Consider the following 15990-nt stretch of genomic DNA (forward strand, 5'->3'; position numbering starts at 1 on the left):
TGGTCATAATTCAATCATCTATATATTATATATAATATTTTCCTTCTTTTTATTTATGTATCTTCTTCGTAAGTAACCAAAAACAATGATTATATAATGTATAGATTAAATAGTATGAGATTGCTCAATCTGGTTAAAAATACTTGTGATCAAAGAAAAAAAAACTTGTTGACGTTTATAGCTCTCTTTAGCGTGATAACTAATTATTTTCCAATTTAAGGCATGATGAACACTGGGAGTTTGGGAGTTTTAGAAAACATTTGTCCTATCGCAAACGCAATACGCAATACGCAGCCCAACGATTTCACCAAAGCAAAGTCAGGCCCCAACTTGGTAACAGCTTTCACTTCAGAGTTCAGAACCATCCACTCTTTCTTCAAACAAATATCGTTTGTGTGTGTCAGTCTCACACACACACACAGAGATCTAAGCTAGGTTAGGTTAATTTTGAATCCGCTGAATCGAATCGCAATGTCGCAGCAAGGGTTCGCGATCGAGCTATACTTAGAGCCAGCGCTGGAGAATCAGGTTCTGAAAGCATGGAACGTTCTGGCGCGGAGACAAATCAGCACAGAGCTGATAGAAATGGAGTCTCGGCCACACATAACCCTATTCTCGGCACCATTTCTAGAACCTTCCAAGCTCGATTCTCTCCTAAAAGTGTTCGCCTCCAAGCACGACCCTCTCCCTCTCACTTTCTCATCCCTCGCCACTTTCCCCAACAACCTCCTCTTCCTCGCCCCAACCCCTTCCCTCTCCCTCCTCCACTTTCAGTCACAGCTCTGTGACGCTATCAGAAAAGAAGGCATCGAAATCGCTCATGAATTTGCTTTCAATTCGTGGATCCCTTATTGCTCCGTTGCGCACCATGTCCCCCAAAACAGAATGCCTGAGGCTTTCTCACTCTTGAGGGAACTGAAGCTTCCGGTTTCCGGTTACGCTATGGATGTTGCGCTCGTACAGTTCTCTCCGGTTCGGGAAATCTTCTCGTTTGTGCTCGGCAACAACGTAGACTCGTGACCGACGGTTTTTCTTATTACTCTCTACAGAACTCCATAGTTGCTAATTTCTTTTTCCTTTTTTGTTTTTTTTTTTTTTTTTTTTTTTTTTTTTTTTTTAATTTTGTAATGTTAAGTTAGTAGTATGAGATTAGATAATTTGATTGTTGTTGGTTGGAGAATGGTTTGGGAGGGAGGGTTTTGGTTCCTCCTGAAATTCTCTTGTTGTAATGATTGATGGTGTCGTGTTACACCGAATTTGATAGATTATGGAACTTGCTTTATTTATCTTACTAGTATTAGTTGCTCTTGCTCCCTTGTATATGTGTATCAACTATCAAGAACGAATGTTGGTTTAAGGTCTGTTCGGATAAACTTTTCCGTAAGTATTTCTAGGAGAAGAAAATCAGATGAAGTTTTCCATATTTGGAGGAATAATTCTTGGTTAGTCTTGGAAAGTTTGGTGGATGTTTGTGTGGAGATTTATTTGCCTTTTATACATCTGGTTGGAGTAACTGAAATTCTTTCTTATTAATTGTCTGTGTTCCTTGGGAAGTTGGTTATTTTCACTGTTGATCTTTTCTTGCCGTTGAAGATGTCTAATGTTATCATTTGAGCTATTATGGTAATACAGAGTGTTTTGATTAGTTCATGTCACTATGTCAGTATGTTGTTCTCTATATTAATAATGTAAGTTCTCTTTAGGCATTTGACACTTTTATCATGTAAAGTAATTGTGTTTAGTGCATGTTCATGTTTATTCTGTTTTGTGCTTGCCAGATATTAGAATACTGGAGTTTGATTTGCCAGTGGAATATTACATGAAGAAAATGATTATTATGAAACAAGAGTCTATTATCGTGACCCATGTATATACTGTTGCTGTTTTTATTTATCCTACACTTCATAACCTATCTAAAATGGTATTCGTATTCCTGTGAAATACTTTCGTGTGCAAAGTGGTGTTTACTTTGTGCTTAATTTATGTAAATAATAACTTGAAAGTTTGATGTTGTGCAATTCTTTACATGTCTAAATTGGTATGTGGCGTTTTTAGACATGATAACTATCTTCAGATTCACAGATAGTTATTCAGCCTTTGTGGATCTGAAGTATGTCTATATGTAAATTCACATGTAGTAGCATATAGAATTTCAGCCTTTGTGGATTTTGAAATGCAAACCACCTTAATATAGTCAGTTAATTATTGGGGGATTTGTGGTTCCATATCTATTAATATGTTTCAGCTATAAGTAATATTGACATTGATTTACATCGCTTCAGCTACATTACCGTGGAAATGTTAAATGTGTTCTCGTTTATGATAAGTCTTGCCTGGAGAGGATCGAAGTTCCTATTTTAGCTTTAAATTTGGTATTGGTTCCTTTGATATCTTTATCTTCCCATCTTTGAAAGTCCTCACTTTCTGTAAAACTTCTCCATTGCTTCCATCCCTTTTATTACCAAATCCGTGCAAGTTAATTAATGGTCTTATTCAGAGACTACTACAAGCTTAATAATTGTTAATTTTAATTAACGGAAAAGTATTATATATACCACAATCTTTAAATCTTCAAAATTCCAATATCTATAAGTAAAGCCCACATTTTCTGGAAATCACACCTAAGATATTTTTTTTTTGTCATGAGTTAGACACTTTTGGTGTTTTCCAATTCATTGAATCATATATTAATCATACTCTTAATGTGTGAATATTGTTAGTTCAAGAAAATTTTACGCTCGAAGAAAATGAAATACAAAATTGTTTAGAGTTTCAAGAAAATTCCATTATCGTGATAAAAAAAAAGCCTAAAATTTAACTTTTATGTAACATATATAAACATACTAAAAAAACAACTAAATACAATTTTGTTTTGTTGTTGAATACATCAAGATACAAACAAACTAGCATTCATCCATAAACTGAAATGCATCGAAACATTGTTTAAGAAGACTAAATACAAGCACGATAAGTATACACGTTACTCAAATACAACAAAGGATAGAAACCCAAATACAAACACACAAATAGACCCAGTTACTAAAAGAAACTAATAATAAAGTGATATTGTGAGGGCAAACAAATTAGTGGGGAACACGAAGATAGAGAGGTATATGATTGTGAGTATTTGGTGGTGAGTCCCAAACAGAGAAAGCACTTGAAGAGTTTAACCACTTGTGTGTCATTTCAGGGTAGTGACGATCAATAACATCTTTCAGACTCTCAGTTGTGTTCACCCATTCCAGTCCCTTCTTGGTATATGTCTCTTCGTTAAAGTTGCTTGTGAAGAACCTGTCAGCTTTTAACCTCCTGCAAATGTGCAAAAGTTCTTATTCATTACTATAATTTGCCTTACAAAATCACTTCACAAAAGCTCAAAGATCTTAGGCTATATCATTCAGAATTAAGAGCTAAAATGGAAGATCTATTTTTTTTAATTTTTTTTTTGTATTAAAGAAACAATTTATAACCTACTGTATATTATTTTGTTTAGCACACCATGAAATACTATAAAATAAGAATTTTCACATTTTTTCCCACTGATCCTTTTATACCCTGTTCAATTAAGCTCCACTGCTAATTATGTCTTCAACATTTCTATTACTAGTAAAACTTACAACATAGAAGTGATATGATTTGTGGGAAGCATTCAACTTTGGCAGGTGTATAAACGTAAGTTAGAAAAAAGGGTGCTTTTAAGTTTTAATTGCTTTTACCTGGTTGCCATGAGTAGGAATATTACAAAAGCTGTCTCACTGATTGCAAAACCCTTTATTTTCTTCTCCGCCATAAGGCCTACCAGCACATCAAGCTCTTCAACATCATCACCGTATACCTCTTCCAATACTTGAATTGCTTCCTTGTCATCTGTTAAATCTTCCCACTTGGAGATAGGTATCAACAGCAATGCCCTCCTGAATTGGTTGTATCTAGCCACACTCCTCTCTCTATCTCTATAAACTGCATCGTTTATATCATATTATTGGAAGATATAAGGTGGGTTGCACAGTTAAGAAAGAAGAAAAGAGGGAAAAAGTCATTAATTTGATCTCCTCTGTTAAAAAAAACTAACAATACTAACAATTAACATTTGCTTTGCTGATAAAAAAAAAAATTATATCATATTATTGGGTTAGTCCCAACTTCTTGGTCCCTTGTGCACATAGTTTAATAAAGAGTGGTTAAGATTAGGCTAGAATAAAGTTAACATACTTTCAAGAGCAGCTAGATCCACATGATCAGGCCTATCTGTGCCATCTATTTCCTGTGGTACGAGGTCTCTGAGCCACTCTGGGTAGTTCCAAAGCTCTAGTGCCCCACAAGCTTGGTGACCCATTGACACAAGTTGCCTTGCAAGTCCTATTTCAGATAATGTTTTTTCTCCTTGCAGTCCAATCAAATTCTTCATAGGAATTCTACATTACCAAATAAGAAAGATTTTTCTTATTAAGCATTCAGAGGAATTAAAATGACTACTTTTTTAATAGAGTGGTGCTCATATGAAATAATATTGTAATATATAAGGGGAAAAATTGTGATACTATATAAAATGTTATCATCATACTCTTTGATTAATGGTAGAGATTTGTTGGGCCCTGGAGTAGCAGATATGTCTCTCAGTTGTAGGTTATCAGGTAGGAGTGAGTGCATTCTATAAACAGTCGCAAATTCCTCTGTTAGAGAGTATGTGACACCGTGATTTTCTGGTCTCTTAAGACCCACTAATCCTCCCAAGATGACTCCACCAACATGCCCAAATGTATCCTTAAATGGCTTCCCCAATAATCCATACCTGAAAAAAAAAAACTATATGTTAGACAAAAAAAAAATAGAAATAAATTATATGCTATTTTCATTATCTTAATTTTTGTCAAAGTAATACATTAATTTGCCTCACTTTTTATTTCTACTAATTGTGGATTGAAATCACCAAGTATTTTCAAAACAAAAAAAGGCATTGTTAAATACTTCTGTTCTGCATATATTATGATAAAAAAAATTTAAATATACGCAATCTTATGATTTTTCCTTTACAAAATTAAGTTGCTCATATAAAATAAAATAAAATAAAATAAAAACTTAAAAATTATTATGAAGAAGATATAATTCACAAGTTTATTATATACTTCTATAAATAGGATATATTTATAATTCTTAGGTTGTTATTTCATCTTTTAAGTCTTTTCTGTGAAAAGCTAGCTTGTATTTTTTCTTTTATGAGTTTTAAACTTATTTATTTATGTATTATTATTTTTATAGTATACCAAATTCAAATATAATTACAACACATAAATTTTTTTAAATGATACTAAATTAATAACGATAATGAGTGTGGCTGTACATGTGAAACTTGTGGCATTCAGAGTGTCTTACCAATTAGCACGCATGCCTGCAAGTAAAGTATCAGTTCTAAGGAGCTCTACAGTCCAATCAATCGTATGAACCTTTGCAATCACAGCTGAGGTCACCAATCTAGCATGGCGATAAAGTTCTTCATCTCCCAAGTGAGGATAATGTTTCTGAATGAGTGCATTAAAATAGAGACAGATGTACACAGTTAGTGTTTTCTTTTCATGCGTATATATATAGTTATGACTTTAATTTTATATTGGATCAGCCACGTGAGTGTCCTTCAATCTACTAAACCAAATTTTAAATTTGTTCGTGACGTATGTTTGTTGCAAGAAAATTTTACACACGATAAAAATAAACTATGAATGTGTGGATCCTTTGAATTATTGTTTAAATAAATAAAAGAATTGGCCAAATGTAACCTTAATTAGTTCCTATTCACCTTAGGTGTTAATTAAATGCGCATGCGTCAATATATATACCTTAAGAGTATCACAGACTGCATTGTGTTCTTGAATGAAAAGGGATTGCAAGGTTGAAACACCAGCCCAACTATTGCGGATGTCACCTGCAATTGCTGTTCCATTTTCGTTATGGAGAAGATGACCATCTTTTGATATCTTTATCTTCCCATCTTTGAAAGTTCTCACTCTCTGTAAAACTTCTCCGTTGCTTCCATATACTACGCTTGCATCCCTTTTTTTTTACAACAAAATCCATGCAAGTAATTAAAAGTCTTATTCAGAAACTACAAGCTTAATTAATAACTGCTCATATTTTAATTAACGGAACTATATACATAAATCAGCTCTTCAAAGGTTATAATGAATCTATACACATAAATTTACAGTTACACGTTTTATATTCACATGTATTATGTTGTGATTGTCATACATACAAAGTGATTCCAGATGATGAAATAAAATACAAGGTGCAAGCAAAGTTTTTTTTTTTTTTGAAGGAATGCTAGCATGGTTAAAAAATTATATTTTTTTAATGAAAAGTTACAAAAATTATATTGGGCACTAAAAAAATGTATTTATTAATGGTTAGTTGTTTGATTTGGTATGGTAATTGATATAATAATTGATTAGATAAAATAGAAAATAAGACATTACATCATTAGCATTGGGTTATTATATTTATATTGATAGTTTTGTTTTTATTGGACAAATTTTACATCAACAAATTAAACAAGTTTAACAACTAACCATTTATATATATATATATATATATATATATATACATATATATATATATATATATATATATATATATATATATATATATATATATATATATATATATATATATATATATATATATATATATATTTGTTTGTTTTCCACGTTATTGGTCATGGTATATTTTAATTTATCTTGGCAATATAGTTTAATCAGCATCTTATATAAACTTCATATGGATTAATTATTAACAATTATCAGAATTTCTTAATTTTCTTGATTCAAGTAATTTGTTAAGAACTAATATATGGATGATTACTATCATTGCTCCCATTCGATCCCTTTTCCATTTTTCATAAGGGTCGTCATCTTCTTCCTATCCTTTCTAATGAAAACCCATGTGGAATTCCTCAGTTTCCATGTTTTTTTTTTCTTTTCAAATTCCTTCTGCCGCCAATAATACTTTTCAACCCATGTAGTATATATCTTTTTGTGACGTTCTACTCGCTCCACGTACGACGTTAATATCTTCAAACATGTCACAAGTTTAGATATGTAGTATTAAACTTAAAAAGTACCCTTGAATCACAATTAATAATTTGTGACGAAGATAAGTATCAGATCAATCATGATACTAGAAAACAATCGTATCCAACCCAATAAAACAATAAGGATATGTAGTGGAGGATAAACAAACTCTAACCAACATTACTTTCGGCCACCCCAAAAAAATAAACCTTTTTTAAGCCTCCAAATCTTATTAATATTTATTTTTTGTTCCAAGTACCCGTAATTAATGTGCTCGACCCCTCATATTATATGAGCATATTAAACATGCACGCACCTAAACAAACAAAAACCGCTACACAAGTGGCATTTTAATTTGAACTACTTTTGTTCATCCAAGTTTTTATTGTTTTTCATATATTCACACACACTCACACACAACACGCACAAATTCATTTATTTGCATACATAAACAATAACTACTTAAGTGATTATTGATGTAGAATTAAAAGAAAAATCATACGAAGCTGTTAATTTTACCCTAAACAAAACGTATTGCTTGATTATTTACTATAATGGTTCTTATCTAAAGATTTCTCTTTGATGTAATCGTTTTAAATAACCTGCAATAATAATGGAAAGTAAAACACATCCGGCAGAAGAAGTTACTATGTTTTATTGGTAGTGTGAGTTTCTTTATATCCTTTGATAGACTGAGGCACGTACGGGGCCATATATATATATATATATATATATATATATATATATATATATATATAAAATCTTACCACCAAGGTGTGCGGATGTTTGAGGATCCGGATTTGATCTCAAAGAAGCCAGTGGGAATTTCCTTTGTCTTGTAGAACTTGAAAGATCTTAGTGGGCATTGGCTTGCAACTTCTCTTGGTGCGATGAGTTCAATCTATATAAACATGCACGACAATTCCACAAGTTAAATATCTTCTTGATTATCAGTTTATCACAACGTGTTGAGTAAATAAAAAGGCATGATTTTATGTGCAGTGATTTTAGTGTAAAAAAATTTACACTATCATGCAATTGAAAATCACTTTACATGACTTTTAATAATCTTTTCATGCTTAATAATCTATGTTTGGATGAGTATAAAAAATATGTATACTTTCATTGCATCTTAATGCTTTTTCCCTAAATTATACACTTTTCAGTTAATTCTAATTAAATTCATACAAAAAATTCTTATTCTTTTTCCAAATGTGAGTGATTTTTCAGTTTTTTTGCGAGTGATTCGAAAACAAAAATGTAATGGTTGGCGATTGCAAAGTTGACTTGACAGACTAATTATATAATTCTTCAAATGTAACATAATTCACTTGTGTGTGACGTGTACGTTTGACTAGGTGAGATTTGTATAATAGAAAAAGGATATATATATATATATATATATATATATATGAGATCATAAGTATATACGTAGGTATAATATAAGGACCTGATTGGTATCTTCTAGATGATCGATCCAATCATGAATCATAAATTGAATCCAAGAAGCTGCTATCACATTAAATTGCTTCCCAGTGTCCTTGTATGTCCTCCTAGCTAGTAGTTTTGTGGCTACAACCATTGGATCTGGCTTCAATAGCTGCACACAAAAAAGATTATACTTTCAGATTCCCCACCTTGAGAATGATAGCCAAAATAAAAATAAAAAAAAACCAATAGGCTCATCAACTGAAAACAATTGAAATTAAGTTCAACTAGTAGTAATATTTTATGAATAAGAAAAACATGAGTTTTTTTTTTCTTTTTTATAAGCAACAGATATTCATTGAATATGCACAAGATACGTGCGCAACCAAACACATGCACTAATTAATTGAAATCCTCCACCGCTAGTAACAGAATTGTCTACAATGCAACACGTATCCCTTCCCCACACATCATGAGACTTAAACAAATCAAATGTCTATAAGATTTACATAAAGATATATACCGTCCGAAGCTAGAAAATACAAGTACCGAATCTTAACATTTACAATCAGATAAGCAAATGCATATCCTAAGAAAAATACTAGTGTAGTAATATTTTTCTTTCTTATCATTTATTTTCTTGTCTGAAATATCTAGTCTCAAACCAATTAATTGTAGCATAAAAAAATCAAAATTAGCATTTAGAATATAAAGAATCTTTTATATATTAAAAACTTTTATATATATATATATATATATATATATATATATATATATATATATATATATATTACTTCCCATGTAATAATAGTATAATAATTTCTAATTAAATTATTTCACTTTTAGTTAGTTGAATAATCAGCTATATTTTAGGACTGATATTAAAAGAAATTTATAAAATATATAGGCTGAGATATTAATTAGTTATTGTGGACCTTTTTTTTCTGATCCACAGGGAGAATGTTTCTGCCAAAGAAAGTTCCGTGGCTGCCAGAAACTTCGTTGAAGGGGTCATTATATTTTCCATCAGCTGTTCTGTATGGAAAATCAGAATGGTTGAACCTAACCCCCACCGGCGTTGTTCCAACGTTGAAGAGGTTGTATTCCTGATGAAGGTGGCGGCGAAACGCTAGGTACAATAGCCCTAAGAAAACAGGCAAGCGTGGCCATATCCCCAACTTATCAACGGAGTGCACAATCTGTGTAAGCCATGCAAGGAAAAAAAAACACCATTATAAATGATGAGCATATATAAATTGTCAAGGTTTTAAAAAACAGTATGTGATCACGTTTTCAGTTGAAACGTCAAGGTTTTTTTAGACTTTGTGGTCTCATCAGATGTATTTATATTATCTATAATTTCTTGTAATATCAAGAATTGCAACAAAATTATTACTGTAACTGTGATCACAGCATAAAACCTTGATAAATGCATTAAAAATCAACTAGGTGATGAACATATATCATATTACTATATTAATAAGGTAACAAGTATAGCAATAAGATGGAGAGGGGAATATTGTACAATGAAGAGGAAAGCGTCAATTATGGTCATTCTGGCCACTGCTTCATGAAAGTCTTTGTGGATGAAATGGGGGACAAAATTTGCAAAAAAAGTTCTAATGGGATCTGTTACCGCAGACCACATGGTTGCTAGCTACTGATCTTTAGATGAAACAACAATTGGCTAAGTTTGATGAAATGTAAATACTAAATATGAATGTGTGTATCGTGCTAAGGTTGCAATTGTATTTATAGGCACTTGGGTATTAGAAGTTTTGTACTTGCAATTGGGCCTCGTCGCTACTAGGGCTTGACCATATCTTCAAGTCTTAAGTTCAATCTACGTGCGTCATCGAAAATGAACGCTACTCTTTTTTGATTTTCATTCACCAAAAAAAAGTTTTATTTTTTTTTGTTGAATATCTTTAAAATATCATTATATATTAAGAAAAGGATTTTCATTTTTCCATATTTATCTCTCCCTTGCATTTTTTTCATTTCCTCTCTTTTTCTTCTTCTACATCTCTGTTCATTTTATTATCACGTCCTTTATTATATCTCTGAATTTCTTTTTTTATTTTTTATCTCTTTCTTTTTTTCATTCATTAGACACCATGTATGGGGACTAAAATAAAATTCATTGTTAAAAACTGGTTGAATTAAAATTTAACCCTCTACATTTAATACATTTTTATTTTATTTTTTATACGGAAAAAACTCTGCATTTTATTAGACCATATCAAAATACACTATGACTTGATATCCCCTTTGTCAAAGTTTTAGGAGTTGATTGGTTTTGTGGAAGAAAAAAAATGGAAAAAAATAAGAATAAATATTTAAATTAAATTAGAAAAAAATGTGAAATGCACGCTATTTTTTGAAAATTTCTTCTTGAACACTGATTTTTCTTTTCAACCCAACAATTCCTTAACATCAGATTTGGTCATATATTTGATACTGCTTTTCGTTGTAGTACGTAATTTTATTTTAAGCCGTACATAAAGAATATTCTAAATTTTGTGGTGCATTGAACTTATTAATCCAAAGACACTGTAATTATTCACTGATTAACTGTTGTTTACTGCCACTAGGGGCTGCTGTTAATAATTCTTTACTTGGTAACACACAAGAATTGGAGCCGTTGAGTAAAAAGAAAATTAATGGGAGATACAATAGTGGTTTAGAAAGCAACAATACAAAAAACAAATTACTTAGTACAAACAAAAAGCAGGTCATATCAGGGTCAAGAACGAACGCGCTGAAACGTGCATGCTGTTGAACTTAGATTTAAAATCCCTTGCATCTCTCCTCACAGAACCAGGTATGGACATTACCCTCGAGTCCCTCGTGTTCTGTGATTCGTTGTTTGTGACTGCTATAGCGTGGCTTGCGTTAGCGCAACCGCTCGAGTCTCTCGTTGAAGATTATATCATTTTGCAAAACCATGTCCTATTCCTACTTAGAAAATAAGCAAGTATGTCCCATTTCTTTCAAAACTCGTACACAGCACATGTTGCATTCGTTTCACCCAAATTTCACTAAGCAAACACTACACCATATTACACTCGACCATTGTCCTTTTGTTAAGAAGTGGTCAAAAAGGAAGTTATGACCATGACATCAGCAAGATATGGGGCTAGAGAGATATCTTTTAATTAGAATTGTATCGGTGAGGGACCACTCATTTGTCCTAGTATCACGTGTATATGATCAATAGTACGAACACTAAGCTTTGGCATTCAATGTTAATGTTAATGAAAATGTTCAAAATAATATATATAAACTTCCAGCACTGCAGTTATACTGTACTTGAGCTATATGTTTTATTGCTATTATTATGGTAACTTTGAAATGCTTTTAATGCGTATGAGTATACTAACTACTAAACTAGAAAATAATTTTTCTTCTACTTTTAAGCTTTAGTACACATACACGTTCGATTTTGTTGCATGTAATTTTTCTTATTAAGGTGCATATATGTTTGTTTACATATAGCCCAAGTACCTGTACCAGACAGATCCGAAAGGAACCAGAGTCCTTTTTGAGATATAAACATTAGCCTCCAAGTGATTGGTAGTTTTATTTCCAATTTCACTTTTTGGTTGCAATTCAACAGAGTTTTGTTGTGTTTTTAACCTGTTTTGCTAGTAATGTAGCTCTAATTAGAATGATCTATTACCTCAATAGAACCAATAATTATTGTACTGAAGAACAACAATACAACATCTAGCTGTAGTTTATGATTACGTTTCAATTTTATTGGAACTATCATTCTAATAGTTATGTTTGAATGCTAAATTTTGACTCATGAGTCCAAATTCCTTTGAATGACCACGATCTAGAAAACTTGTTAAGAATAGTTCTACATCAGGTAATTTATGAACATAATAAGTGTTTATATAGTTGGGTAGATCACCCTCTTATGAACCGGTTTTTAAGGGGACCTTTCGGATGCCTTGCCTGCACTATAAAATTTAATATGGTTTCAGAGTCATATTCTGCTTCTGTCCGGTGGGTGCCGCTAGTTAATTGCTATTCATGAGCTTCTAATTAATGGTTCTTTTTTGTGGAAATTGTAAATATTTTTATTCTTTTATGAATTTATAAAATAGAAACTTCATTTTTGTGAACTAATGTTGAATTTAACTCAATTTGCAGGTTAAAGAAAAGAAGATGTGAAATGATGCTGATGAACTCCCTCAGCGAGACAAATTGGCTAAGCGAGCCTCATTCGCTTAACGAGACTGTCAGCTCGCTTAGTGGATGCAAAACCCTAAAAGAGAATAAGTCAAAGAGTAGCACGCTTAGCGCGCAGCCAGCCCACCCAGTGAGGATGTTGTCTCTTCTCGCGCATAGCGCACCTACACTACAGGAAATAATATTTTTTAAGTCGGTTAAATTAGACATTTTACAACGATTTTAAACCATCGTAAAAAGTGGTGTCGTAAAATGGCGAAAAAATATAACGACGGTTCTGATAACCGTCTTAGTATACGTGACTTTCTTAGACGGTTATTTCAATAATCGTCTTAATATGTCTTCCCAATAACCGTCTTAGTATCTCGTTTGTTTAGATGAGAATCTAAGACAATTATTAGCATAACCATCTTAGAAGGTTAGAGATACTAAGACAGTTGTAGAACAACCGTCTTAATATGTCTTTGGTGTAGTTGTCTTTCTACGACGGTTATATTGATAATCGTCTTAATATGTATCCTATTCTAAGACGATTAGTCCCATAACTGTCGTAGATTCCTAAGTACACTAACGACATACTAAGACGATTTATGTCCAAGTTTCTAAAACGGTTATGTGAATAACCATCTTAAAATTTGTTTTTTTTTGTGCTCTTTTATTTTTTTTGTTGCTTTATGGTATCTTTAACTAAGACACTATACATTGATTTGAACCAAAACTATCATCATCATTTTCAACAATTATAAAATTATTTAATTACATAATACAAGAATTTACATAATAAATGAAAGTCTACCATTTACAATAGATTTTGCAAAATTTTACAGGACCACATGATTTATTTTGCACCATATTTAAATATACACACCAAGAAAAAGGTCTTGTTAAGATGGCAATGCCCTTAGAACCATGTAAATCAGAGATAGAAAATTGAAACTAGAAGCAGTTCAATTTTCTCCTTCAAGTAATTAACATAATTTAATAAATAATAAATTTTGTTTCCCATTCCCAAGATCCTTATAATTCAACCATACATGAATAGTGTAATTTAATTAAAATCATGTGAAAAATTAACAGCTATAAGAAGTTAAATAAATAATTTAACCATAAATAAGTCCATACCTTATCACGGAATTCCAACCGGATGTGAGGAATGTTTGTTCTCTGAATGTCATTTTCGCGTGACCCACTCTTGAAGTACTCCTTACCAATCCAATGTGACTAAAACAAGAAACAGATTAGTTTTAAAACACTATGATTTAGTAACAGGTATGTATGTTTCATGTAATAACCTAATTTGGATTCACACTATCATTTCACTTTCATCATGAAAGAAAAATGTTAGGATTCAGCCAATCAATTGTAAGGTATGAGACTTGAGTCCCTCAAATGATTCTAATGTGGGATTTAAAAGGTCTTGGCCACTCCGGCTACAACGATTAGTTTTTGAGGTGTGGGTCTTCCAAGGTATCAATGGCATAACTCTATCAAAGCTTTCCACTGTTTCTCACCTAAAACAGGTGGTGATGCTAACATTCCAATGTTTGCCAAGGACAAGTCAATGGCTAGTTCATAGTCATCCCACAAAGTTCCATGGTTGCAGAGCGTGGTGGTAGGATGTTAGAATTCAATTACAAGGTGTGGGATTCTACGTGGGGTTTACACGGCCTTGGGCTCTCCAACTATAAGAAGTAGCTTTTGTGGTGTGATTCTCCGAGAAGTCCAGTTTACCCACTCCAACTTCAAACACATGAATCTCTCAGCTTTCTGAAGAATGCACAATAATCCTTGACACATTTTTTTAAGTTTCTGGACCAAAGTGCTCTAGATTTAAGCATAGAGAATATGTTGGAGAAGTATAAATTAAATTATTTTGAAGAAGAAATTAGATCAACAAATGGTGACATGCTTTTAGCACCGCAATTTCCATTGATGTTTGACAGACAACTCTACAGAAGGATAAATACAATGTTAAGATATCTTGTAATTTTAAGCTTGAAGACCAAGTGGTATTGAACCTAAGTCAAAGGGCACAAATTGGAGTCTTCTCTATTAAAAAATAGAGCTATTTGTAGTCAACATATTCACAGCTAATATGCTGTATTGCTGTTCAGTGCCCCATATTCTATCGTAGATTTAAATAAAAATTTATAACAGGCTGTAGAATTTTATTTTATTTTCACCAAAATAACTATAATCAACTCGAACTAAAAAATACTAAAAGATAATGGAGTGTAGTACATTAAGATAATCGTATTAAATGTTGATATTGCATATTGGGTCATGGTGATCTATGGTCTATCACAACTCTGGGTGCCCTTGGATACATGTCAGGATAAGAATTTAAAAAATTGCATTGAATGGTAGAGGATTTCATTCACAAGAGAATCAGGACAAGAAATGTACCTTTAAAGCATGTGAGAAACCTGATTGATAAACTGAATTATGGGCAATCTCACATAAATTACATGAGCTCAACTTCCACACCTGTAAAGTAAGAATTATGTCCTGGCTGTGAGCATTGCTTGTTCATATGCCACGCACAGATTGAGGGGGGGAGAGAGAGAGACAGAGAGCTCACAGAAGCAGCTATGCTATATTCTTCAACCAATGGTTCCTTTGTTAAGTGAATTTGGAGAGGATCATCAGTAGAAAGTGACACATTCAGACCCCGTAAGAAGAACATTGGAAAAGGATTCCGATGGTAGTCTAAGAATAGGGAGTTATTGCTCAAAGGAGACATAGTATGTTGTATAATAAAACAGTGATCATAGTATGTCATAAGAAGAACCGGTGAATAATAGAATAACAGTAAAAATAAAATAAAGTTCTCATGACATTGGTGCGACAATTGTGTAGGATGTATTTTTTTTCGTAAGGATAAAAAATTACGTTTTAAAATTAGATAGACGAAAAAATAATATGAAATTTTCTAGAGGAATTAAATTTGAACATTAATCATTTTAGAAAAGTCTAAAACATACTGTACCCAACTTTATATATATATATATATATATATATATATATATATATATATATATATATATATATATATATATATATATATATATATAGTGAAGTGTAATATTTGAGTAAGTTTGCATAATGTCATTTAGATAAATCTTAAGGTAGTGAAATGCAATTTACTCTTTTGTTTAATTTTATTTCTATTTCTCAGTGACATATGCCACTTCCTACAAAAAAAATTATATAAAGTTATAAAGATATTTGAGTTTAGAGAAATGCTAGTAACGTAACGTACGTACTATTGACTCACTTTTTAAAACACATTTAGTTA

The 15990-nt window shown here is 32.0% G+C and overlaps 3 protein-coding genes across 3 annotated transcripts; 1 reads left to right on the forward strand and 2 right to left on the reverse strand.

Annotated features, from left to right (window-relative positions):
- The first annotated feature begins 206 nt into the window (after positions 1-206).
- LOC100777475 (uncharacterized) lies at positions 207-1291 on the forward strand. Its single transcript, XM_003543365.5, has one exon. The coding sequence runs from the start codon at positions 472-474 to the stop codon at positions 1018-1020; it is 549 nt and encodes a 182-aa protein (XP_003543413.1). The 5' UTR covers positions 207-471; the 3' UTR covers positions 1021-1291.
- A 1565-nt stretch (positions 1292-2856) lies between these two features.
- On the reverse strand, positions 2857-10224 carry LOC100817200 (alpha-dioxygenase 1). The gene is made up of 10 exons (XM_003543354.5): positions 10018-10224; positions 9428-9691; positions 8515-8664; positions 7832-7965; positions 5835-6048; positions 5374-5519; positions 4565-4792; positions 4213-4415; positions 3717-3960; positions 2857-3309 (listed from the first exon to the last, which is right to left on the reverse strand). The coding sequence occupies exons 1-10, from the start codon at positions 10138-10140 to the stop codon at positions 3084-3086; spliced, it is 1932 nt and encodes a 643-aa protein (XP_003543402.1). The 5' UTR covers positions 10141-10224; the 3' UTR covers positions 2857-3083.
- Positions 10225-13722: 3498 nt separating this feature from the next.
- On the reverse strand, positions 13723-15429 carry LOC102659768 (AMP deaminase). The gene is made up of 3 exons (XM_014765327.3): positions 15274-15429; positions 15099-15179; positions 13723-13913 (listed from the first exon to the last, which is right to left on the reverse strand). The coding sequence occupies exons 1-3, from the start codon at positions 15376-15378 to the stop codon at positions 13770-13772; spliced, it is 330 nt and encodes a 109-aa protein (XP_014620813.2). The 5' UTR covers positions 15379-15429; the 3' UTR covers positions 13723-13769.
- Between the last annotated feature and the right edge of the window lie 561 nt (positions 15430-15990).

Source organism: Glycine max, chromosome 13 (genome assembly GCF_000004515.6).
Source record: "Glycine max cultivar Williams 82 chromosome 13, Glycine_max_v4.0, whole genome shotgun sequence".
NCBI lineage: Eukaryota > Viridiplantae > Streptophyta > Magnoliopsida > Fabales > Fabaceae > Glycine > Glycine max.

Excerpts from the sequence above, each read along its gene's own strand:
- LOC100777475 (XM_003543365.5), top strand. The coding sequence starts at position 472 with ATGTCGCAGCAAGGGTTCGCGATCGAGCTATACTTAGAGCCAGCGCTG.
- LOC102659768 (XM_014765327.3), bottom strand. The coding sequence starts at position 15,378 with ATGTTCTTCTTACGGGGTCTGAATGTGTCACTTTCTACTGATGATCCT. Across the intron at positions 15,180-15,273 it reads AATATAGCATAGCTGCTTCT|GTGTGGAAGTTGAGCTCATG; the intron begins GTGAGCTCTCTG and ends CTTACTTTACAG. Across the intron at positions 13,914-15,098 it reads GTTTCTCACATGCTTTAAAG|TCACATTGGATTGGTAAGGA; the intron begins GTACATTTCTTG and ends TTCTTGTTTTAG.
- LOC100817200 (XM_003543354.5), bottom strand. The coding sequence starts at position 10,140 with ATGTGGTCTGCGGTAACAGATCCCATTAGAACTTTTTTTGCAAATTTT. Across the intron at positions 9,692-10,017 it reads TTGACGCTTTCCTCTTCATT|ATTGTGCACTCCGTTGATAA; the intron begins GTACAATATTCC and ends TGGCTTACACAG. Across the intron at positions 3,310-3,716 it reads TTCCTACTCATGGCAACCAG|GAGGTTAAAAGCTGACAGGT; the intron begins GTAAAAGCAATT and ends GCACATTTGCAG.